Below are 23506 nucleotides of genomic sequence, written 5' to 3' on the forward strand. Positions count from 1 at the left end.
TAGCCAATGGGAATGGGACCTCGGGAGCAGCGTGACGCCTCGGACCTTCCATCTTGGATTGGAGCGAAGCGGGGACGAGGCCTTAGTCAGCACTTTGCGGTAATTCCTATTTCTTACCTTTGCTCGTGGGCGGCGTTTCCGTGCTCTGAAGACTTTGACGCCCCTCCCTGGCTCGGACGCCGGCTTGAATCCCCCACAGGAGGCGTAGAGGGAAACGGAGTCTGATTCCGGGTCCGAGTCAGTCGTGGAGCCCTGGAGGGAAGCCCCTACGGCCTCGGCCTCAATGAATGGATGAGTCGGCTGAACCCTTAGGCGGACCACCAACCTGGAACCCGAGAAAGGCCGACTTCGTTTGGGACTCGTGGGTGGAGTGGGCTGAGGGAAGGGTCGTGACCCGCCGTGAATTGGGGCCGCTACCCACGGAAGTCAGAGGAACAGAAGCAGGGGTCACAAAAATGTCTTGGGAGGGAGCCACTGGAACCATGTTTAGAGGGATATCATGCCCATGAGGTCAGAGCTGGGGTTAAGACTTAGACACATACTCTGGACAAGGTGTATTTTCAGAGCTTTCAGTTTCTTGTCTGCAAAATGAGGGTCATCGCATACCCACCACCACCACCACCACCACCACCACCACCACCACCACCACCACCACCACCACCATCACCACCATGGCTAGGGTGGCCCAGCTCACAGAGTGGGAATGGCAAGCCCAAGGTGTGTGCCCCAGAACTTGGGGTCTTGACGCTACACTGCAAGGGACTGGATCCCAGCGCCTCTTCTTATCAGCCACTAATTAGCCATCTGTGAAATGGGGATGGCATTGCTGTATTAAATAAGCCTTGTAAAGGTGGTCCCAGGCCATAGATAAAGAAGGGAAGGAGAAAAAGGCTGGTGCTGGGGCCCGTGAACCATGAGGTACAAATGGCAAATTGCAAGTGTTTATTTACAGGAAAATCAGGAGAAGCAGGAACAGATGGCTGCAGGGAGGTGGTGCAGCAGGGAGGCCAGGTGCCCAAGTGGATGGTCATTAGCTGGGCATAGGGAGCACGTGGGCCAGGCTTTGGGGGAGGTTTCTTTCTCTGGCAGCTTCACTGAGGTCTCAGGAGGGGCAAAGGACCACAGGTGTGGGGACTGAGAAGCATCAAACAAAGACTTTCAGTAACTCCACCAGGCGTGGGTCCTTGTAGAGCTTTTCCTCCAGAGCCAGGTACTTCAGTGGGGCCAGCTCCTTGTGTCTGAAATCAGGGGAGGAATGAGAGGTGGTAAAGGCTTACAAAGCTAGTGCTCAAGGCTCCTAGTGCGTCCTCTCAGCTCCTCCGTCTCCTCACCGATTGAGCCGCTGCTCCAGGATGCGGATGCGGAACATGGCCTGAGAGCAGTAACTCAGGTACAAGTCTTCATCCTCGGGCGTCAGGGTCACCTGGTTCTCCTGATACCACTGCTGCTGCTTTTGCAGCTCCTGGGTCTCCTGTGGGCACAGGGAAGAGAGAGCAGGAGGGCTGATGACGACTGACTCTTAGCCAGGCTGCAGGCTGAAATCCCTACAAGGGTCGGACCCGCTACCCCTACTGACAGGAGCCAGAGAAGCACAGGCCTGGAGCCACTGGGGTCTTGTTTAGAGGGATATCATGTCCACGAGGTTAGAGCAGGGGTCAAGACTGAGAGTCATGTGACTCTGGTCAAGGTACATTTTCAGAGCTTCCAATTTGTTGTCTGCAAAACCCACCCCCCCACCACAGAGCTCTTTGAAGCTTAAGTTAAGAGAATGCATGGGAACTGTGTGGTGTGTACCTGACCAACAGAAATGGGTCAAGGACTAGGAGCTGTTATAAGGTTCCATCCATCCACCCACCACTCCCTCCCTCCCTCCATCCACCCTTCCACCCAATGAACAAGTGTGAGGAAGGACAACTCGGTCATCTGGACACCCCAAGCACTGACATCCTCCCCCTGCCCCCGATTAGTCCCTCACAAGTCTGAGATGGTGAGCAAACAGCCCTGGGCCCGTTTTCTGGTTGAGGACGCTGAGGTCCCCTCCCCTGCCAGGGCCCTGGCAGCACCTTTTCAAACCGGGCCTGGATGAGGTTGGCCTTGTCGATGAGCCGCTGCTTGAAGTCACTGAGGCACTCATCCTTGAGGCGCACGGCCTGCCAGCGTGTCAGCTTCTCTCCCGGTGGGAGCTGTGCCAGAAACGGGGCCAGGTAGTCCAGCTGGGCCTCCGCCTGCCACAGGTGCTCCTCGAGCATCATGCGCTCCTGTGGAGAGGGGGCCGGAGGGGGGGTCCTCTTCATCAACATGTGACCGCACAAAACCAGGCCTCAAACCCAGAAGTGCTTGAGGCCTCCGAGGGGCCTGTGCTGTCTCTTGTAGCCGCGATTATTGGTAACAGCCAACTCTCGTGTCTCACGTGAATTCACGTGTCTCTACTTGAGCCCCAGAACATACCCAGCACTCAGCAGATGCTTGCTCAGTAAGTGGTAATAAAGAGTGGTTGTTAATGATGTTAAATCAAAAACTGCTGGTGAGTCCCTTTTTCTCTTCCACCCTGGGGCCTTATCTATGTCCTGTGTTGGCAGCCAGGGGCCAGTGAAGTTGGAGATGTGGGGGCCGATGCCCAGCCCTGGGAGTCTGAGAACCAGACATCTGATGCCCTGTCCTGTCTCGCCAACCTCAACCAATTGGTTAGTGAAGGGGATTTAGAAGCTGGCCTCGAAAACCAAGCTGGGTCTTGCAACCTGAGGCGGTAACGTGAACGCCCTACGCGCAGGGGTCGGATAACTCAGGCCTGAGGCCAGAGTCAGCTGTGAGAGCTACTGGGCCAGGCCGCAACCTCCAGGGGAGCCCCAGGTGGAGGTGGGCACACAAATTTCATTCTTTCCTCGTGCAGTAGAGGTCTTGGCTTGGCCACAGGCCCTGGAAGTGGGGGAGACTTGGCTTGCATCCTGAGTGCTCTCTGGGGTGACGCGTGGAAATGGTCAGCTCAGCAGCAAGGACGACCACCATGGTGTCGATAACTTCATCCCCTATAAAGGGCTTTCCGAAAGAATCCCTGATCATCAGCACCCTGGAGGCCAGGGAGTGTGGCTGGGGGAGGGGTCAGGGAAAGCCAGGGCCAGGGAGCAAGGCTCACCATGGCCTCCCGATACTCCTTGCTCTTCTCGTTGCGCTTGGTGTCGTAGATGGAGATGGTCAGCACATGCGCCGCCTCCTCTTCCCCCCGAAGCTTCAGGATCTCCAGCACCTGAATTGGGAAGTGGGGGCGGACGTGGTGAAGACACACCCCCACCCCTGCCACCTCCCATCTGCCCACTCTCCCTTGGGACCCGACCTCCAGCTCTGACTCCCAAGCCTGATGCCTGGCCAACTTCTCCTCGTTCTTCAGCTTCATCATGGCCTCGTACTGGTACAGAAGCTTCTTGGTGTGCTCCATGGGCTCCACCTGGAACAACCACCACAGTGACACGGAGAAGCAGCAATGGCTGGGGTTGTAGGCAGATTCTGGAGCCAGACCTCCTGGGTTCAAATCTTCCCCTGCCATTTTTCTAGCTGTGCAACCTCAAGGAAGTTGCTTAACCTCTCTGGGCCTGTTTCTTTCTTTTCTTTTCTTTTCTTTTTTTGTGCCGTGGCATGAGGGATCTTACTTCCCCGACCAGGGATCGAATCTGTACCCCCAGCAGTGGAAGCGCAGCATCCTAACCACTGGGACTGCCAGGGAATTGCCCTCCCTGGGCCTGTTTCTTCATCTATAAAAACACAGCTAATAATAAAAGAGGGACTGGAGACTCAGAGGGGCTAAGGAATGTGCCAGGAGAGTGAGAATCTGAACCAGGAAAACCAGCCCCGTGGAGGTGGTGAGATCTACTACAGCCTTGGTCCCAGGATCTGCTCTCGCCCAGGACTAGGGGGCAGGGACAATGAGTAGTGGAGGCCAGCTGGGTTGTCTTTCTTGGTGGAAAAGAGGAAGATTTTCAGAGGTGCTCAAAGAGAAGTATCCCACATGGGAGCTCTTGATGTTCCCAAGGGGCAGAGATGAATTTCCAGGCTGGGAACCAGGACTTTCTATCCCAGTTCTCCCAAGTTGCTGGGACAGGACAGAGGGCCCCAGGGCACTCTCCTCACCCCACCCCCACCTGCCCCTGCCCGCCACGGCCCCCAGGCGTACCTCAAAGCTGAGACACATGTCAGGCGTCATGATGATCTTGTTGCCCTTGCTGTCCCCCTCCGTGCGCCACAGGAACTCACGCTTGGAGGCCGTGAGGTGGTCCTCGCGGCAGTGATAGCGCAGCTGGATGCGCTCATCCAGCAACAGAAACACGCGCTCTGCCACGTCTTCATCTGCAGGCTTCGCAGGGTTGCGGGAGAATCGCTCTGTGATTTTCTGGCAGGCCAGAACATGCGTAGGATGGGAGGTGGGAAGGGATTTCTGTGCCTGAGCTGACGACAGCAGCAAAGGACACTCAGGGATGCTGGGGTCTGGGGTCATTTGAGGGGTCATGTGGAACAGCCCCTCCCAGCTAAACAATGGATCTCAAGGCCCCAGGGGTTCTCGGTGTCTGGCCACTCCAGCCCTGGATGGTGCTGGATTTCTTCTCTAGCTCCCTCCACAAGATGGGGAGCTCACCACCTTTGCAGGCAGCCTGCTCTACAGCTAGACATCCCTTACTGCTAGAAAGAGCTTCTTTGCTATTCAGACATTAAACATAGGTTGCAAATAATTTGTAATGATATGGAGAAAAAAATCTCACATTTTAATGTTAAGAGGGTGATACAGGAATTCTACCTATACACACACACACACACACATACAAATCTTAAGTTAGAAAAGATTCTCAAAACCAAACCTATTAATATGTGGTAATATCTGAGAATTGGCATTCTGAGATATTTTTACTTTTTACATTTTTACATGTTTTCTACATGTTTAGTCACGAGTGTGTTTTTTTTTTTTTGCGGTACGCGGGCCTCTCACTGTTGTGGCCTTTCCCGTTGCGGAGCACAGGCTCTGGACGCGCAGGCTCAGCGGCCATGACTCACGGGCCCAGCCACTCCGCGGCATGTGGGATCCTCCCGGACCGGGGCACGAACCCGTGTCCCCTGCATCGGCAGGCGGACCCTCAACCACTGCGCCACCAGGGAAGCCCACAAGTGTGTATTTTTTATAACAGTAAGGAAATAATACCTCCCTGGCCCAGCGGCTGAGGGCACCATCTGGCATCGGACAGACCTGAGACTGTGTGTTTGGTAAAACTGGAAAGGTCGCTCAGTAAAGAAGTTTCCCTGGAGGGAGTCAGGGCTGTTCGCCTCCAGGGGTAATCTTGGCCCACCAGAGGGGGCGGGCACCCTGTCCCCAGTCCCAGCAAGTGCTCACCACCACGGGCCGGGGGTTTGACTCTGCACTGTTCAGAGACAACTTCTTGATCCGGGGCCCGAAATTGACATGGCGGTAGGAGAGGAGGTCGGGCCGCCCTTGGTAGTACTCCGTCATTGTCCTGGGCGTCTCCTCCCGTTTGATCAGGCCGTCCACGCGGGCCGTTTCATAAAACTCCATGACGCGGTCCATCTCGGGTTGCATGGACGTGTATGAGTGCGCTGCCGGGGGAGGGGCCGCGGAGAGGGCTGGCTGAGCACTAGGAGCTCTGGCCCCTGGCTTGATAACCCGGCCCCTGGCCCCAGGGAGGAGCGTTAGTACGTAACCAGTGCCCTAGTGCTGGGTATTCAGGCTGCTTCCAACTTTTTTGCTATGATCAACACCATGATGAACGTCTGCAGTTTGCATTTTTTGTCCTTGACTGCTATTTGCTGAGCAGTAGAACTGCTGGTCAAAAAGCCTACATATTTTAAAGCTATTATTGATTGTTTTGCCCAACTGCTCTCCAGAAAAGTTGCGCCAGTTTGCTGTCATACCAGCAGTGACAGGGATTCACTTGCTCACACCTGGTAGGACCATTTTTTTTTCATCTTTGCCAACATAAGGGTTGTAAGATGGTCCCTTATTGATTTAGTTTCTTTCTCTCTCTCTCTCTCTCCCTCCCTCCCTCCCTCTCTCTCTCTTTCTTTCTTTCTTTCTTTTTTTAAAATTTCAACCACCAAGCAAGGTTGGTCATGTTTTTAGATGTATATTGACCCTATGTTTTTCCTTTGTGAATTCTTGGATCAGGTTGTGAATTCCCAGGACGTGTTCTTCCCTCCCTTCCCAGCCTCCTGGGCTCGTGGCCGTGTCTGCACCTCCATACTTCTGCCCTCTGCATCAGTCTTGTGGGGACACTTGTTGGTTTTCTTGCTCAGCATCCTAACCCCTGTAAATGTGGCCCCCACTGGATGCCCGATCCCAGCCACAGCATAGGCTGCGGCCCTGCTTTGCCTTTCCTGGAAGAAACCTGTCAACGTTTCCTCGGATTTTCTGTGTTTCCCCTTACCTCCCATGTGTCTGCTTTGCCTAGGGAGGAAGAGGCCCTTTCTGTTGCTTGCCGCCCAAGAACCCTGTCAATACGTGGATGCTGGTTCCTCCCACTACATGCCAGCTGCAGGGAGGCTGCTCTAAGGAGCACGTGAGGCCCCCAACCTGGGCACCTAGCTGGCCTAGCAGTGGGGTCTACGCACCACGCAGAGCCTGGGGGTGGCCCGGCTTGAAGTAGTCGATGTTCAGGCCCGTGACCTTGTTTATGTGCTTCAGCTCCATCATATCCTTCCGGTTCTGGAACCACTCCTTTATCTCCAAAATCTTGGTACCTGTAGGCCCCAATGCGTGCTTGAAGCAGCCAGGCCAGCTCCCTCAGCCTCCATGCCACCGCTCCCAGCACACGGAGGCCAGCAGGGCCCACACTCACACCAAGAGAGGGGCAGTGACATGACCGAGGTCACGTGGCATGTTGGGGGACCCAGCTCTCCTGCTCCCCGCAGCCAGGGCTGCCCCCTTACATTGCAAGTCCTCGTAGGTGGTGAGGCGGCACACAAGGCCATTGTTGTTGAGGTACGGGGCCCACTTCTCCAGCCTTGCCCTCTTGTACTGTATCACCTTCTTCCCATTTGGGCAGCGGGTCTCGAACGCTGCAGACACAGAGTGGGTTGGGGTCCTTCCTCCCCAGATCAGGGGAAGGGAGGGCCAGCTCCCCCAGCCCCCCAGCCACTCGTCAGCCTCTGTGCACTGTGCTGTCTGCAAGGCTCCTCCAGCCCTCAAACCTGCTCCATGGAGGCACAGGAAGAGCCACCAGGGGTGGCTCCTGCCCTGGATGAGATCTCAGCTTGAGCCTGACCACACCACACTCTCACTGCCAGGCCTTGGCTGGAAACACCATCCCCTCCTGCCCTTACTGGGCTGACTTATTCTGATCCCTTAAAACTTAGTTCCCATGACCTCTCCTCCCAGAAGCCCTTTCTGCCCCCCACCCCAGCCTCCAACCCCCTGGGTTCCCATGACACCCTCTTTAGCCCTTCCTACCCTGTTGGGATGGCCTGGGCCCTCCCCATGGGTCTAGGCACTCCCCCACGGGAACCTCAGCAGCCAGCAGAGGTTGGCATGGGGCACAAGTGTGCCTGTCCCCCTGCTTTCCCTGCCTGCCCCTTTTTGGTCCTGAGACCCCCTGTGCCCTCTGGGTACTGTGCACAGTCTCCTCCTGGCAGAGTGGGGTGAGGGATGGGAACAGCTGTGTCCTGGTCCTCGGTCCTCCATCACCGGCCACACTCCATCATCCCGGCTGGGTTAACTGAGCCCTGTCCTGTATGCCAGACTGGGGTCAGGCCCCAGGCTGCAGAGCTGAGTGCGTATGTTGAGAAGGAAAAAATGAAGAGGTTGCAGCAGAAAGCAGGCCATGGGGGTGGAAATGAGGGGCCAAGGCAGCCTCTGCTGGTATCCCCCTGTCTAGTTGTTGCCACAGACATCCCCAGAAGCCCGGAAACGAGTGAAAGTGCAATACCTTCTGGGGAGATCTCAATCTGCTCCACCCACGAGCACGGCATGTCGAAGCTCTTATCCTCATCCTCCTTGCCCTGTTGGGAGAAGTGGGGGTGGGGTGGTGGTTCTGATCAGGGCTGGGCCGTGGACCCGAAGTTACGGTCAGAGCCTCTGCCTCATCCCCCAGGGCCAAGCTGGGGTGGCTCGTCAGCTCCCCCAGGGGAGCCCAGAGGTCTCGAGCAGTTCTGACCTGGCTTGACCCGAGACAGGGGGGAGAGAGGAGGAGTCAGCTCCTCCCTGTACCCACCTGGTGCCCGGCGAGGACAGCAACACCCTGCCCTGCATGCCCCACCTTCCCTCTGTCAACAGAGGCATGAGGAAAGCCACAGGCCCTTCATTAAAACTGAGGCTCGGGCTTCCCTGGTGGCGCTGTGGTTGAGAGTCTGCCTGCCAGTGCAGGGGACGCGGGTTCGAGCCCTAGTCTGGGAGGATCACACATGCCGCGGAGCAACTGGGCCCATTAGCCACAACTACTGAGCCTGCGTGTCTGGAGCCTGTGCTCTGCAACAAGAGAGGCCGCGATAGTGAGAGGCCCACGCACCGCGATGAAGAGTGGCCCCCACTTGCCGCAACTAGAGAAAGCCCTCGCACAGAAACGAAGACCCAACACAGCCACAAATAAATTAATTAATTAAATTAAACAAACAAACAAACAAACTGAGACTCAAAGCAGTTAAGGGACTTGCCCAGGACCCCTAAGCCTCAGTTTTCTAACTGTAAACTGAACCCCCTGGGAGGATTGACTGATAAATGTACATAAGGGTTTGGGACACTGCCTGGCTGCCCTTATTATTTTTCTTTTTGAGCCTAGTTTCCCCATCTGGCAAATAAGGCCTGGTCTAGACAAATGGTCCTCAGGTTAGGTAACCACAGAAACTTGGATAAGATTTTCTCAATTTAAAACTTTTCTCCCCACCAAATTGCTCAGACCTCTGACACCTGCTCAGCTAATCTGTTCACATTTTGAGGCCAGCAGGGGACGCCAGTGCCCCAGGATTTACTGCACAGGGGAGGAGGCTCTCTGGTCTCCAGACATGAGGACGCTGGCAACACTCAACACCATGTGCAGGTGGGTCTACACAGCTATGCCAAGCACATCACACCAGTGGTCTCACTTTGTCCTCAACCAGTCCCAGGAGGTAGAACAGAACCACTTTTGAGAACCCAGACTTGGGAGCCAGACTGTCAAATCCCAGGTTCAAATCCTAGTTCTGTCACTTACTGCCTGTGTAACGTTGCGTACGTTACTTCACCCCTCTGTGTGTAAGTCTTCCTATCAGTAAAATGGGAGATGATAATACTAGTACCCACCTCACCAGGTAGTTGTGAAGACTTAGACAAGTTAATTTAAGTTAAGCACCTACTGGCACTGAGAAAGGGGCATATGCGTGTTACCTATGGGCTGAATTGTGTCCCCTCAAAATTCACATGTCCTAACACCCAGCACCCCAGAATGTGACTATATTTGGAGATAGGATCTTTTTTTTTCTATTTTTTTTAATAAACATTTATTTTTGGCAGCATTGCTGCGTGCGGGCTGTTGCGGCGAGCAGGGGCTACTCTTCGCTGTGGTGCACAGGCTTCTCATTGCAGTGGCCTCTCTTGTTGTGGAGCACAGGCTCTAGGTGCGCGGGCTTCAGCAGTTGTGGCACACGGGCTTAGTTGCTCCGCGGCATGTGGGATCTTCCCGGACCAGGTCTCAAACCCGTGTCCCCTGCATTGGCAGGTGGATTCTTAACCACTGCACCACCAGGGAAGTCCCTGGAGATAGGATCTTTAAAGAGGTAATTAAGTTAAACTAAGGTCATTAGGTTGGGCCCTAATCCAATACGACTGGTGTCCTTATAAGAAGAGGAGATTAAAACATAGACATGCACAGAGGGAAGAGGCTGAGGACCCAGGGAGAAGGCACCCTCTACAAGCCAGGGAGAAACCAACCCTGCCGACACCTTGACTTCCAGTCTCCAGGGCTGTGAGAAAATAAATTCCTATTGCTTAAGCCACCCAGTCTGTGGTGCTTTGTTTTGGCAATTCTAGCAAATGAATACATCACTTATTACTACCATGAATGTAACCAACCCCACTCCCCCATTTCACATGCAGACGCTGAAACTGAAGCTTCCAACATTTAGGAAGTTTGCCCAAGATGTCAGAGCCAATAGTGAAGGCCTCTGGACTCCTGACTTCCACGCACAGGGCCTCATGCAGACCTGCCTGACGGCCCCTGACTAGGAGATCAGAGATGACAAGGCCAATGCCCGTCAGAAGGGCTGACTGGATGGACAAGAAAGGCCTGGAAGTGTGTGTGGAGGATCATGGTGACCACGCAGGAAAGGCCTGGATGTGAGGAATGGCTGGCCCTGGGGCTCCCCTGGCTTGTGGAGAGGGTCTTATCGCCCTCCTCCAAGGGGCATGTTCGCTAGGCGCAGGGCAACCCCTGAATGCAAGTCCCAGCCCTCCCCTGCACCACTGGGGGGTCCTGGGCAGGTCACTGGACCTGTCTGGGCCTCAGTCTGCCCACCTGTAAAACGAGGGCATGGCCCAGGCCCTTCTGCTTTGAGGAATCTATAATTGGTCTATGTGGACTGCCCCCCACGCCATACCCATACACGTGGCGGGGACATGTGTCAGGCTGGCCCGAAGCAAGACAGGTTGTCGAGTCCCCTCCACTCCCCGGCCTCCAGCCCTCAGAGGCTCACCAGATTTTCCACATCATCGTCATCGTTCATCCCGTCGTCCTCCTCCTCAGTCAGGGACAGGAGAGGCTTGTCAGTCTCCGAGAGCAGGTACTCCCACCTCACAGGGTCTCCCAGGTCAAAGACCAGGTCCTGGTGGAGGAGGGGATCGCTGAGAGCCCTCCACAGTCGCCACGCCCCCTCCTGCTCCATGGGGGGCAGGGAACAGCCACGCCCAGGGGGAGAAGGCACCAGGCTGGGTCTCAGGAGGGCAGAATGTGGCTCCAGGCCGCCTCTGAGCGTCCACACCTGCCCTCCTCATCCCCGCAGGGAGACCGAGGCCCCAGGGGGGCTGGGACTCCCTTCCTGTGTTGGTCTCTGTGAGAGACTTGGAAACTCTCTGGCCTGGGATGGCCTGGATGTGGAGGTCAGTCTACATTGTCGGGGGAGAGCGGCACCCGGGCAGTGTTTAGAGCAAACGCAAGCCAGAGAGATTGTACAGGCAGGGAAATGGCAGGTTCATCTTTCTCACCCCGTGCCAGCAGGAAGGGAACTAGACATGCACGCAGAAGAGGGAAGTGCAAATTTCTCTCCCCTGGTGTGGGTCCTTCACCTATTTTCAGCCCAGCCCACCTGAGCCTGGGCTCACCTGCCAAATAACTCCCAGCAGGTGGGGAGCACCATGTCCCCGTCTACCTCCCCGGGGTGGTGTGCCCCCGCTCCCAACTCCAAGATGGAAGCTGCCCACAATGGTTTCAACATGAAGCTCCGCTGACACCAGTCCTAATGCTATAGTCCTCACTGTCCTGAGTCCTGGAGGGCTCTGCTGGGAGGTGGGAGGGGTACACGATGGGGGAGGGTAGTGAGGGAAAGAACTGCTTGTAGATTTAAGAGCCAATAGTCCAGGCTTCGTGGAGAGGAATCAAATTACACAGACGTTTGAATTTCTTAAAATCATGTCCTCCATTCTGTCCCTTTTTTTTTTTGGCTGCACTGTGGGGCTTGTGGGATCTTAGTTCCCCGACCAGGGATTGAACCTGGGTCCTCAGTAATGAAAGCTCGGAGTCCCAACCACTGGACAGCCAGGGAATTCCCCATTCTGTCACTTTTGTAAGTAGTAAGCGGTAGTTAGATGTTTTGCTGCTTTATCTTAAAGTTCTATCTCTATAGGAAAAGCATAAACGAAGGGACAACTACGACATCCCAGTCTCTGAGTGGTGCCTCACTCCAAGGCCATTTCAGGGTTCTTTGAAGGGGACTTCCCTGGCGGTCCAGTGATTAAGACTCCGCGCTTCCAATGATGGGGGCGCGGTTTCAATACGTGGTCAGGGAACTAAGATCCCACATGCCACGTGGCGTGGCCAAAAAATAAATTAGGAAGAAAAAATATCAAGGTTCTTTGAAGGAACAAAGCAACCACTCCTGTGCTCATGGGGCAGTAAAAGTGACAGCCAGTGTCACGGTCTCTTTCTTCGTGCCCTCACTTGGTGATGCAGTACTGCCCCTCTGGCCTCACTTTCCCACCAGGCCACCCTTCCATCTTCATCTCATTACTTCTATTATCCCTGATATAAATTTCCTCCACCTGGCACTGGTACAGGGTGTGCTGGGGGGAGGCTGAAGGAACTTCCACCCAGAAGAGGGCCAAAGGAGGACTGCAGCGGCCTGCGAAGGGCTGTTATCCCTCAGAGGGCTCTGACCACCGTGGCGGCTATGAGCTTGGGCTCTGGCGGAGGTGGTCTGGGCTCTGCCCCATCTGTGTGGTGAGGAAGACGTTCTTTCTCTAAAATGACAGTAACGCTAGCTAACCTTTACTGAACAGCATGGGATTATTCTAAGCACCTACCGAATGTTACTTTCCACAACCCTGTGAGGTCGTTGAGGACCGAGCCACCCTGGACTCAGGGGCTCAGGGAGGCTGGGGGCTGGCTGTGTCTCCTTTGCTGAAGGCAGGTGCATCTGAATGTGTATCAAATCTGCCCGCCTCCCACACGGGGGCGACAGCAGTCCCTTGGAGATGTTCACTTCGGTATAGGGGGCGAGGGGCCCAGGACCTACCTTTGGGAAACTGGCCTGGTTGTAAATGGAGGACCTTGGAAATAACAAAAGAGCACAGGACTTGGTGCCTGGAGCCTGTCTCTCTTTTTATTTGCATACAGCTCAATGAATTTCCATAAATTGGGTGCACCCAGGTTCCCTGCCCCCGGATCAAGAAACAGAACATTGTCCAGACCCCAGAAAGTCCCCTGGTATCCAGTTACAACCTTCCTCCAACTGTGTGCACGTATTTTCAACTTCTGTAAATGGCACTGAGTTTTTTATACGTATGTATGTATGGAAATTCATTGAGCTGGACGTGTAGGATGAGTGCACTTTCCTGCATGTGTATTGCACTTCAATACAACATTTTAAAAAAATCAGATGAACTAACAATCCACATTTTATAAGAATATACAAACCAAAAGAGCGACAATAATCATATTGAAACGATTATGTATGGGCAAAGGAATGGGCCCTGGGCACTCAGCTACAGGGAAAGTCCAAAGCCCTCCTGGCCTGGTGGCCAGATCTCCCCACAGGTCACACCTGCCTTCACCCACTGTGCCAGCCATACCCGCCCAGGCCCCGCCCAGCACCTTGCAGCAGTTCCAACAGTCCTGCATGTTGACCCAGTAGTTCTTGTGGTTCCAGAGGCTCTCTATTCCCAGGAAGTGGTCGTCTTGGGTGCTGTAGCTGCGTGCAGTGAACGGGTCAATGAAAAAGCTCTCGGGCACCTCGCGTTTCCCCGACAACACCAGGACCCAGGAGTGTACCCGCAGGCCATGCAGGGGGTCGGTCTTTGCACTCTCCTGCTCCTGCATGGAAAAGGTGGGTGACCATGAGCCAGATGGATGGGAAGGGGGCCATCAGGGGCCCCCTGGGGCTGGGGAACTGGCGAGAGAACTGAATGCTGATCCACACTGCGCTGTTGGCTGGCTTTGTGGCCTTAAGGACATCACCCCACCTCTGAACCCATCTTCTTATCAATAAATTGGAGGATCTGACTTGACCTGTGGTTTACAAACTTGACCTTTTAGAGCTCTAGGGTATCTGGGATTTACTGTCTTTCCATGTTGTGATTCTGGGTGAGATTTCCTCCAAAGAAAGATAGAGGGACACCATGTGGCTTCATTGTCTGCATCCCTCTGGGCAAAGGGTCACTGTGCCACGTTCATTATTGCATCCCCAGGGCCCGGACTAGAGTAGACCCTCAGTAAATACTATATGGAAGGAAAGGAAAGAAGGGAGGGAGGAAAAATAGGTGAGAGGGATGATGAGAGTGTGGGTGGATAGAAGGAGAGATTGGAGGATGGATGGATGGAAGGAAGGATGGGAGAATGGATGTAGAGCGTATGTAGGTAAATCTTCAGTGAGAGTCTGAACAAGGACACCAGAACTGCACAGCATAAAATGAGTTGCTTCAGGCGGCAGAGCTGTCTGATGTTAGAACTCTGTCACCAGAAGCTGGCTGACTACACTGGGGATTCCCACAAGGCCGGGCAGAGGTGGGGGGTGGTGGAAGGTTGGAGGAGGGGATTTGGACCTGGGGGCCCATAAACACATCCCTTCGTGATCCGTGTCTGTTTCCCCATTCCCAGCAACCCCCCCTCTGGAGCTGAGTTCAAGGATTGAGGGCTGAGGATGGCGGACCCACCGCGAGGCGCTCCCCCTGCTTCAGCCGCTTCTCCTCCTCGGCCTTGACTCCCTCCTTCCTTTTAATCTCCTGCTCCCGCTCAAACCTGCTTGTCAGGTCCCTGGGCGGTTTGACGGCGTACTTCTTAGGTGGTGCCTTTTCCTCCTCCTTGACCATCTGTCACCCAAAAAGAGAAAAAGGGTCAGCAGCCCTTAGTGGCCCGCCTGCACAGCTGCTCCCGGAGCCTGCTGGCTTTCTGACCCTGAACGTAGAAAGAGCCTCAGCTCCAGACCTGTGACCATGGGCCAGTCCTCCCACTTCCCTACCCACAGGCTCTTCTGTAAAAGTCACTAAGAATAACGAGAACATTTTCCCCAGAGTTATTCTGACAAGTAAAGACAGGAAAATGTCCGTCTGAGCTGCCCATCCGGGCAGGAGCTCAGGAAATGCGATTTCCCCTCTTCATTTCCCACGGCCTAGACTAGCTCGATCTGGATCTGATCTAGAAAGTGGGACAAATTGCCCGGAGTCAGATTTTCCAGATTTTGTCACTGCAGGATTTCATATGTTGACTTGAAGTGAGAGTTTACTGGGCTAGGAAAGAGAACAAAGCCTTCGTGTGTGTGCGTTTGTGTGTGTGTGTGTGTGTGTGCGCGCATGAGTGCGCACGTGTATACAAATGTGTGCTAGGTGGCAAGAAGAATGTCCAGGAAAGGACACCACAGAGGCTGCATAAGGGGCCTATTATGAGGAACAAATAGTGAATCTCCATGGTTTAGAGTCAGACAGGCTGGGCCTTAGCTCCCAGGTCCCCATTTACCAGCTACGTGACTTTGGTCACAAAAATTGTTTCATCTCGACACACTCATCTGTAAAAGAGAAGTGATAATTCCTACCACGCAGCGCTATTGAGAGGAGCAACCAAGTCAATGGACATGTGAGTTGTTTATAGACTGGAACGCTCTCAGCATCCATTAGCTATTGATATCATTTTCATAATTAAAATTTGGGCTAAGAGGCCCATATGTGAGTTCTCAGGCCTTTGGAGCCAAAAGCAGTGATGGAGCTTTTTTATTCCATCCTTCTTGGGGAGGTGGCCCTGAGAGAGCAGGCAGGGCTCTCACCTGGTACCTCCCCCTCCTTCTCCGCCAGACTGCAGCCCCGGGGGCCCCAGGTGCTCACACAGGTGTAACACAGGTGCATGTGCATCACGCCGGATGCTCCAGGCCCCTGGATCCTCTGCCCTGAGCTGCAGACACCCGCTGGGGCTTGACCCCGATCACAGAGTCCTGGAATCAATCCAGTTCATGAAAAGCATTTCCTGCCAGTAGTATGGCTATTTTCCAAATGCAAAGAGATGCTTTTATGATTCCCACAGTTAAATTCACTTAAGAGTGTTGTGTTCACAGCAGCCTCGGGTCATTACGGTGCTCTCAGTCAACTGATATAAAAACACAACCACCAGCTGCTGGAGGGCTGGTGAATTCTGTACTGTTAAGAGGTCCTTTTTACCTGGGAGGGGGAAATAAAAAGAAGTAAACGTCTGTCTGTTTGTCTGCATTTTCCTTATATGAAAATGGCTGGATGGATTTTTATCAAATGCATAGGATAAATTTGGAAGAATTTGGCTTAAGGTATCAGCCATACGGCATTCACAAATGCGGGGAACACAGTAGCCGAAACTGAGTTACAACAAGGGGAGAGCAGCAGCCAGTTTGGAGAAATGGGCTGTGAGTATTAAGATGCCAAAGATGGAGAAACCATCAGTGGTTTGAAATATGAACTCCTGAAGGGCTGCCTGGCGATGGAGCTGGGGCAGGGGCGGAAGCAGCAGGGACAGGTGGCTTTAAGGGTGGCGTGTCTCGCGCGATGCTGAGGGCAGCATAAGCCCGGCCGTACCTCCTTGGGCTTCACGGTGAGTGGGCACACCTCCCGAGTCAGGTCCATGTGGCACAGGTCCTGCGAGCCATAGCCGTAGACGCAGTAGGCATCGTAGCCGGCGCCGAGGAGCATGGAGCAGAGCAGCGTGCTGAAGTCAAAGCAGTTGCCCTCCTGGTACTTGAGCACCGTGGTCGAGGAGTACAGGTAGGAGGGCTGGGCACAGCCAGCTGGTCAGCATAGCCACCCGGTTGCCCCCACCCGCCCTCCCTGCTCAGCAAGGGCTGGGCGCCGGGGCCAGGGGGCCGGCTGGGCCCCACCAGGGCTCCTCCCCTTTGTCGGGTTAGGGAGCCTGCTAAGAATGGGGTGAAAACCACAGATCCCGTGTCCATAAAGTGCAATCCAGGTTTGCCTAGAATTGCAAGGGGCCATGGACTTCCTGATGGGAAAGATCGTCTGGGATGTAGAAGCTTCTGGTCTGTTGCTCTCTGATTGGTCATTTTATGGTTTTATTCCAGAGTTACCCTCACCTTTTACCTCCATCCTTCTCTTCTCTCTGTTTCTCAGCTCTCCACTGTGTACGTATCCTCATCTCCCTCCCTCCATTCTTAATGAGATTGAGCTGGTCAGAAGCCCAGAGATGTGACCTTGGACCATGGGCAGCAGGCCCTCCCCTCTCTCACCTTCCCCACCTCCCGAAGTCCTGAAAGGAAGACTCTGAAGGCAGAAAGAGGCAAAGCAGCCCAAGAGGTGGGAGCCCGGGGACCAGGCTGGCTGTGTGACCTCAGGCAAGCGGCTCTCTCTGCCCAGACAGACTCATGGGCTGTGTCCTGAGGCTGGCCAAGCCTCCTTCTCCCGACCCGCCTGGCTTCCCATCTCAGGCCTCATGGCAGCCCCAGGTGGTGCTTACCGGCTTGAGGGGGTCGGGCAAGGGCACTGCGGACAGGAAGTCTGAGACAAACTGGGCGCAGGTGTCCCAGTTGTAGAGCTCAGGGTAAGGCATCAGTGTGGGCCGGATGGTCGTGCTCACGAACTTCTGCAAAGGGAGAGACCACAGGTCCTGGGGGGAGCGCTCCACCCGGGAGGAGACCATGGTGCTCCCAGGAGGCCGGGGGCCTCGGGGTAGGGAGGCGACGGCTCTCTGGCCTCAGGCTCCTCCTCGGTGCCTTGGGAGTTGGAGGAAGGGATCCCTCAAGGCCCTTCTCCCCAGATCTAGAATAACCCCATGCTGTCCGGGGTGCAGTGATGTGATCACCACCGCCCCACTCGGTGCCGCCAGACCTGCACCACCTCCCCGATCCCCCAACAGCCCTGTGAGGCAGGTCCCGCTGACCGATGAGGAAGCCGAGGCTCTGCGAGGTGAGCTGACTTGCTCAGGTTCACAGTCAGTAGCAGAGCTGGGTCTGTCTTGACCACCCTGGGGTTGGGGGCCAGGCCTCTGGGGTCGCCCTGTGAACTTGAGGAAGGCCCCACCTAAGGGGCAGCCCCGGTGCAGACCCCACTGACGGCAGCAGGGCAGATGCAGGCCTGGGGTTACCAGATCCAGAGAAGAGGGGACTAGGGATCTGGACGGGAATGGCTGAGTTTCAAATGCTGGCAGCTAATACCAGGGTGAAAAATCACCAGGTGGGCCAGATAAAACAGTCTGTGAGTCCCTGTCAGCCTATGGGCTGCTGCTTTGCAACCCTTGGATTCGTCCCCTGCCATGCCATCTACAGGTGGGGAAACTGAGGCCCAGAGAGACTCAGGGATGTGCCCTGGGTCACAGGGCGGGAAGGAAGGAGGCCAGCGCTTGGGTCCTGGCCCATTTTGTCTTATTTCTCAGCTTTTCCCTGCATAGGGCTGGCCTCGGGGGCCGGAGACCGCACTGCGTGTCTGGCTGCCCCTTAGGCGGGGTGTGCCGGCTCCAAGCCACCACAGGCCCCCAGGGCTGACTCACAGCGGGCCTGCTGGGGCCTGTGGACATTTGAGTTTATGCTGCCCCTGAAATATAAGCTTTGACCCACGAGAGGTCTGTGCCTGGCCCACCTCCCTCCACCCTCTGCTCTCCAGCCCCTGGCCCTGCCCAGTCTTACAGGCACGTTGCACTCGTTCACTGGGTACAAGAAGAGGGGCACGCGGTCCGGGCACAAATGGCTGTACTGGCGGGAGAAGTTGTCTGCCACCTGCAGCAGGTGTTCCTCCTTGGGCGTGTTGCTTTGGTAGGAAAGGGGCAGCTTGCAGGTGTCAATAGCATCCTTGGTAAAAGTCCTGTGTCCGTAAGAGGGGTGGCATCAGTGTGCGTGAGGCTGGGCCTGGCACACAGGGAGCCCTCCATCCACCTTAGCTGCCTTTGCTCTACCCCGTCCTCATTAAATCCTCACCACTACCTAGGAGGGAAGTATCATTCTTATCAGCTGCCCTTTTAAACAGATGAGGGAAATGAGGCACAGAGAGTTTGAGTGACTTGCCCAGGATCACACAGCTAGGGAGGGGCAGAGTGGGGACTTGGACCAGGCAGCCTGAGAGCACAGCCCTCACTCCTAACCACCTCCTTCTAGGTCCTGGTCCTGCCTCCCAGCCCAGGTACCACCATTCTGCCCGGCTCTCCTGCTGCCTGGCCCTGGTCTGACTCTCACTGGGGCTGCTGGGCCAAAGCCCCCACCTTCCCCACCCCCGGCACTCACGAGGGCTTCTCCGGGATGGAGACCTCAATCTCCGACAGCTTCCTCTCCAGGTCTCTGAGCATCTCCTGCGTCCTGGTGGTGTCCTCCTTCCGCACCTCCATCGGCCTCATCATTTTCTTGGCCCTCTCGGCCCTCTCGGCCCTCTCGGCCTGCTCGGCCCGCTCGGCCTCCTCTTCCTCCTCCACTTTCTCCTTCAGGACCTCCATCTGCTGTGTCTCCGACTGTCTAGAGATGAGGTCTCTGTAGGAGGAATAAATGCACTCTGAGTGGCCGACTTCAGACCAGGAAGGAGCCACCAACATCACCTGTGTCCCTGGGCGGAGGTTTTAGGTGGTTTAGATCACGAAGGGAGGAGGCGAGTCCCTCCTAAACTTCCTTTCCATCAAGGAGAAAGTCTCCACGTGGTGCTAGCACACCTGTAACACATTTCTGACATTTGCAAATTGCCCTTTAAATCCGACAGCGCAGGTCACAGACTGAGAGCTACTGTCAGCGCAGGAGCGGGTAGCTCAGGCTTACTAACCTTGCTTTGTTTTCTGTATATTTATTCTGCCAGTGACCTTCTCTTTCTGGCAGGTGATGTTAATGCTGTATGGATAACTGTAGTATTATGAAGTTTCCTATTAAATATATTTATGAAGTCCAGTAAGTTTAAATTTAAAGAAAATTATTCATAATAGTAAGGAAGAGAAAAAAAAAAGAGGTAACATCACCAACTTGGAACACAGAGAGGGCAAAAATGGGGCTGCCATTAAGGCACCTGGACAAGGGGCAGGTGGGAGTGACACAGCCTCACTCTCCTGGCCAAGCCCTGTGTCAGCTCTCAGGGTGGGGGACCTCTGTGTGGTGGGACACACTGAAATACCATATGTGCTTGTGTGCCCTAGGGAAGCCCTTTTCAGAGCCCAGCCTCACTATGGTGGACCAAAGATCCAGTCCCCTTGTAATTTCCGAAGTGATAAGAACACCAGACGCGTCTTTTTTCCTATTGCGGCAACTCTGGGTGAGCCCCTGGATGGCTCCTGGATGGGGATATGTCACCAGAAAGACCAAGCCGTGATTAGAAGCTTGGAATTTTCAGCCCCTCCCCCATCCTTCAGAGAGGAGAGAAGAGTGGAAATGGAATTAATAATTGACCAAGCCTACATGAGGAAGCCTCCATAGAATCCCAATAGTAGGGGGTTCAGAGAGTTTCCAGGTTGGGAAGGTGACGTCCTGGGAGGATGACACATCCCAACTCCACAGGGACAGAAGCTCCCACTCTCAGGACCTTCCCAGACCTCTCCCTGCGTATCACTTCATTTACCTGTCCATTTGTATCCTCTACCATGTCCTTTAATAAACTGGTAAATGTAATTGTTCCCCTGAGCTCTGTGTGCCTCTCTAGCAAACTAACAGAACCCAAGGAGGGAGTCATGGGAACCCCCAAATGGTAGCCAAGCCGGACAGAAGTTGTGGGTAACCTGGGGACCGACTACTTGCCATTGGCATCTGAAATGGGGTGGGAAGAGGCTTGTGGGACTAAGCCCTTAACCTGGGGGATCTGACGCTATCTCCAAGTAGGCAGTATCAGAATTGAGCTCAGTTGTAGGACACCCAGCTAGTGTCATGGGGAATTGCTTGGTGGGGGAAAAACCTACACATTTGGTGACCAGAAGTGTCAAAAGTGAAGGGTTCTGTGTGAGTAGTAAAGGAGAAACACAGAAGGTGGGAGACTGAACTGAGTTTTTCCATTACAGACCCTATGAGGCAGATATAATTATAATACCCACTTTGCAGAGGAGAAAATCGAGGCCTAGAGAGGTTAAGTGCTCTGCCTAAGGTCACAGAGCAAGTAGCAGACCTGGGGTTTGAACCTGTATATTTCTGGCTCTGAAACCCATGCACTTAAGGGCCTAAAGAGATGGGAAAGTTCTAGAAGGGATGCTTATTGGAGGCAGGGTAAGGAAAGACACATAAGGGGAGAAGGCCAAGGTGTCAGTGTGCAGAGGGGGACAGCCACTAAGATGGGCCCTGAGCCCAAGGTCACAGAACACCATCATCAGAGGTGGAGCTGGGCCAGAACCTGCAATATTTATTCCTTAAACCAGGCTGCCTCATCAGCTACAGCGTAGTTTGGGGAAGGCAGTCCTGCTTTACAGTTTCCCCAACTCTGCCCAGAGGTTTTCCCCATCCACAAGCCCTTCCCTGGATCCCCTCCCCAGCCGGAACCTCCTCCTCCGCCCCGCCCCTCCCCCCACGCACGCTGAAAACTTCCCCAGAAAGTTTGCGGCTGAAAGCCCCCCAGATAGAAGAAGCGCCCTTACCACCCGCACCCACGCCCTCCCCCTGCCAGGCTGCCAGGCAGGGTCCAGCCACCCCAGACCCCTGCTCCCATCTCACCCCTCTGAGGACAGCCTGTACACTCTGTTAGCTCGTCTCCGTGGTAACATCTTTCAAGGCTGACGGCCGGTCCTGGGAGAGGAGGCTTCTGGGAAATGTAGTCTTTTGACACTACTCAGGTCTGGGTCCAGAAGACCCACTGTGGCATGTCCCTCAGCCAGTGGTGGGCTGGAGCCAGCTTGTGCCAGCTTGCAAGAGCTGATTTTTTTAAACTTCAGGAATGTTTGTGAGCCCATTGACAAACACAGCCATTATTAAAATTTAAATTATAAAAACGTATAAGTAAATAGATTATATTAAAAACAAAGGTAATAAATACTCAAAACTCATCACTTCCTAATTATTTTACTGCATTTCATTATTATCTAAGCTCTTGAGGTCATTTATGCCTATTGTATCTTTACAACGAAAATATTATGTAAGTGTGAGCTACTCTGAAACTTTTTCCTTCAGTGATGTCATATTGATAGCTTAAAATTGGCCATGAGATTACTTACACCACAGAAATTGGCAAATGCTACAGACTAGGGCTTTTTCTCTCATCAGGTAGTTGTTAAACATTTACCAGGACACCACGGCTTCTGCTCCATGCATGGTCAATATGGCCTTCTTCAAAACATATGGAAACCAGTGTGGGTCCTGGCATGGCTGCCTGTCATAGTGGACAGAACCAGGCTCCCTGAGTCTTGGTTCTAGTCCAGGCTGGACTGCTGGTTTAGTATATAACTCATGGGACAGAGAAAACTTATCCATTAGGTTAGTGGCCCATGAAAATGCTTAATTTTAATTTATTTTAAATTCCGAAGAAAAAATGAATAGACTGATAATGAATATATAATTATGAACCCACCCAGGATTATAATTGTCTTTGTACCAATGCAGTCACAAAATATAATTTTTTCTGTTCTGTTTTTAAAGGAAAGGGCCCACAAAACTTGTAATGCTGCCTTGTAGTGGGCAGCGGGGTCCAGAGAAATACTGCAGGTGTCCTGACAAGGTTATATAGTTGCTGTTATTGATGAAAATGTAGGAATCACCTCATTCTCAATAATAAAGAATAATTTTTTCTTCTGGCTGGAACATTACGTAGTCATGAAAAATAAAGTGTGAAGGATAAATTAGACCAAGGGAAATCCCCAGAGAAGGCATGTGGACATCAGTCCCGGATTTCACCCTGGGATTACCTCTGTGGGGAATTCACCTGGGATGAGGCCAGGAAGGGAGGAGGAAAAGGCAAATGTGGTATGTTAGGCTGGTGGAATGGAGCACAGGCCTCATTGCCCCTTTTTTCCCATGCAACACCTAATTTCCTTTGTAAAGTGATTTATTCCCCTTTACCCACTCCCATTCCCTGCCCACATAGACATCATTCTGATGCGCTCCCCCCAACAAAATGAGCATTCTTTGGCATACTCCTGGTGTTTTTAATTTGTGTTAATGATATTGTATTAATCTCTCTATTTCTTACATTTTCACTAAGAACTGTGTGTTTAAGATCCACCCCAGTTGCTGTGTGTCCATGGACACACAATAATTACCTCTCTACTCTCCCAGCAGTGTACACCCTGCTTTGCCATCAACTTCCATTATCCACAGGTAATGCAACACATGTCATCGGTGGAGTCCTTTCTAGACCAGTAAATGTTTCTCTGGGGTAAATAACCAGGAGCGGGATGGTTGGCTCAGCAGCGGCACCTCACTTTTCTCCAGGCAGCGAAACCTACACTCTCCCCACCTCCCACAATGCACGGGGGAGCCTGGTACCCTTGACCCCACCAGCAGCTGATATTCTCTCCCTTCCTTATGTTTGCCAGTTTCATAGAGGTACAATGAGATCTCGCTGTAATTTAACATGCCTCTCTCTGATTACTAATGATTTTAAATGTGTCTTCATGTGCTAATGTGTTAGTTTTAGGCGTTTCCTCCTCTGAAATTGTCTTTTAAAACTTCAGACCATTTTTCTTTATTGGGGAAGTATCTTGTTTGGATTGCAGGACTTCCAGATGTTAATCCCTGGTTTCAGATGCTGCAAATACCTCCCCCCATTCTGTCACATGTCTTCTAACATCTCCCATGGTGACCTTCATTAAACAGAAAACCTTAATTTTGATGTAATTAAATTTATCAGGTTTTGGTTTGATGTTTTGTGCTTATGAATTTTTGTTTGAGAAATCCTTCCTTGCACTTAAGTCACAAAAATATTTTCCTATGTTAACTTTATAATTTTGCCATCCCATTTAGACCTTTACTCTGCCTGGAACCCATCTCTGTAGGAGGG

The 23506-nt window shown here is 53.4% G+C and overlaps 1 protein-coding gene across 6 annotated transcripts; it reads right to left on the minus strand.

Annotated features, from left to right (window-relative positions):
* Positions 1–909: 909 nt before the first annotated feature.
* Positions 910–19463, minus strand: DRC7 (dynein regulatory complex subunit 7). Of its 6 annotated transcripts, XM_027119787.1 has the most exons (18): positions 19370–19463; positions 18847–19086; positions 18256–18430; positions 17091–17216; positions 16202–16396; positions 14324–14479; positions 13266–13484; positions 10654–10782; positions 7917–7989; positions 6922–7050; positions 6604–6732; positions 5372–5592; positions 4166–4381; positions 3332–3442; positions 3134–3244; positions 2064–2258; positions 1332–1471; positions 910–1238 (listed from the first exon to the last, which is right to left on the minus strand). In XM_027119787.1, the coding sequence occupies exons 2-18, from the start codon at positions 19050–19052 to the stop codon at positions 1145–1147; spliced, it is 2625 nt and encodes an 874-aa protein (XP_026975588.1). In that variant the 5' UTR covers positions 19053–19086; positions 19370–19463; the 3' UTR covers positions 910–1144. The 6 variants fall into 6 exon arrangements, with proteins under 6 accessions (XP_026975588.1, XP_026975587.1, XP_026975591.1 ...); XM_027119786.1 differs by lacking the exon at positions 19370–19463 and having other exon boundaries at positions 18847–19363; XM_027119790.1 differs by lacking the exons at positions 14324–14479; positions 19370–19463 and having other exon boundaries at positions 18847–19363.
* Positions 19464–23506: the final 4043 nt, after the last annotated feature.

Source organism: Aethalodelphis obliquidens, unplaced genomic scaffold (genome assembly GCF_003676395.1).
Source record: "Aethalodelphis obliquidens isolate GAN/ISIS:26980383/991018 unplaced genomic scaffold, ASM367639v1 scaffold20, whole genome shotgun sequence".
In the NCBI taxonomy this organism is placed as follows: domain Eukaryota; kingdom Metazoa; phylum Chordata; class Mammalia; order Artiodactyla; family Delphinidae; genus Aethalodelphis; species Aethalodelphis obliquidens.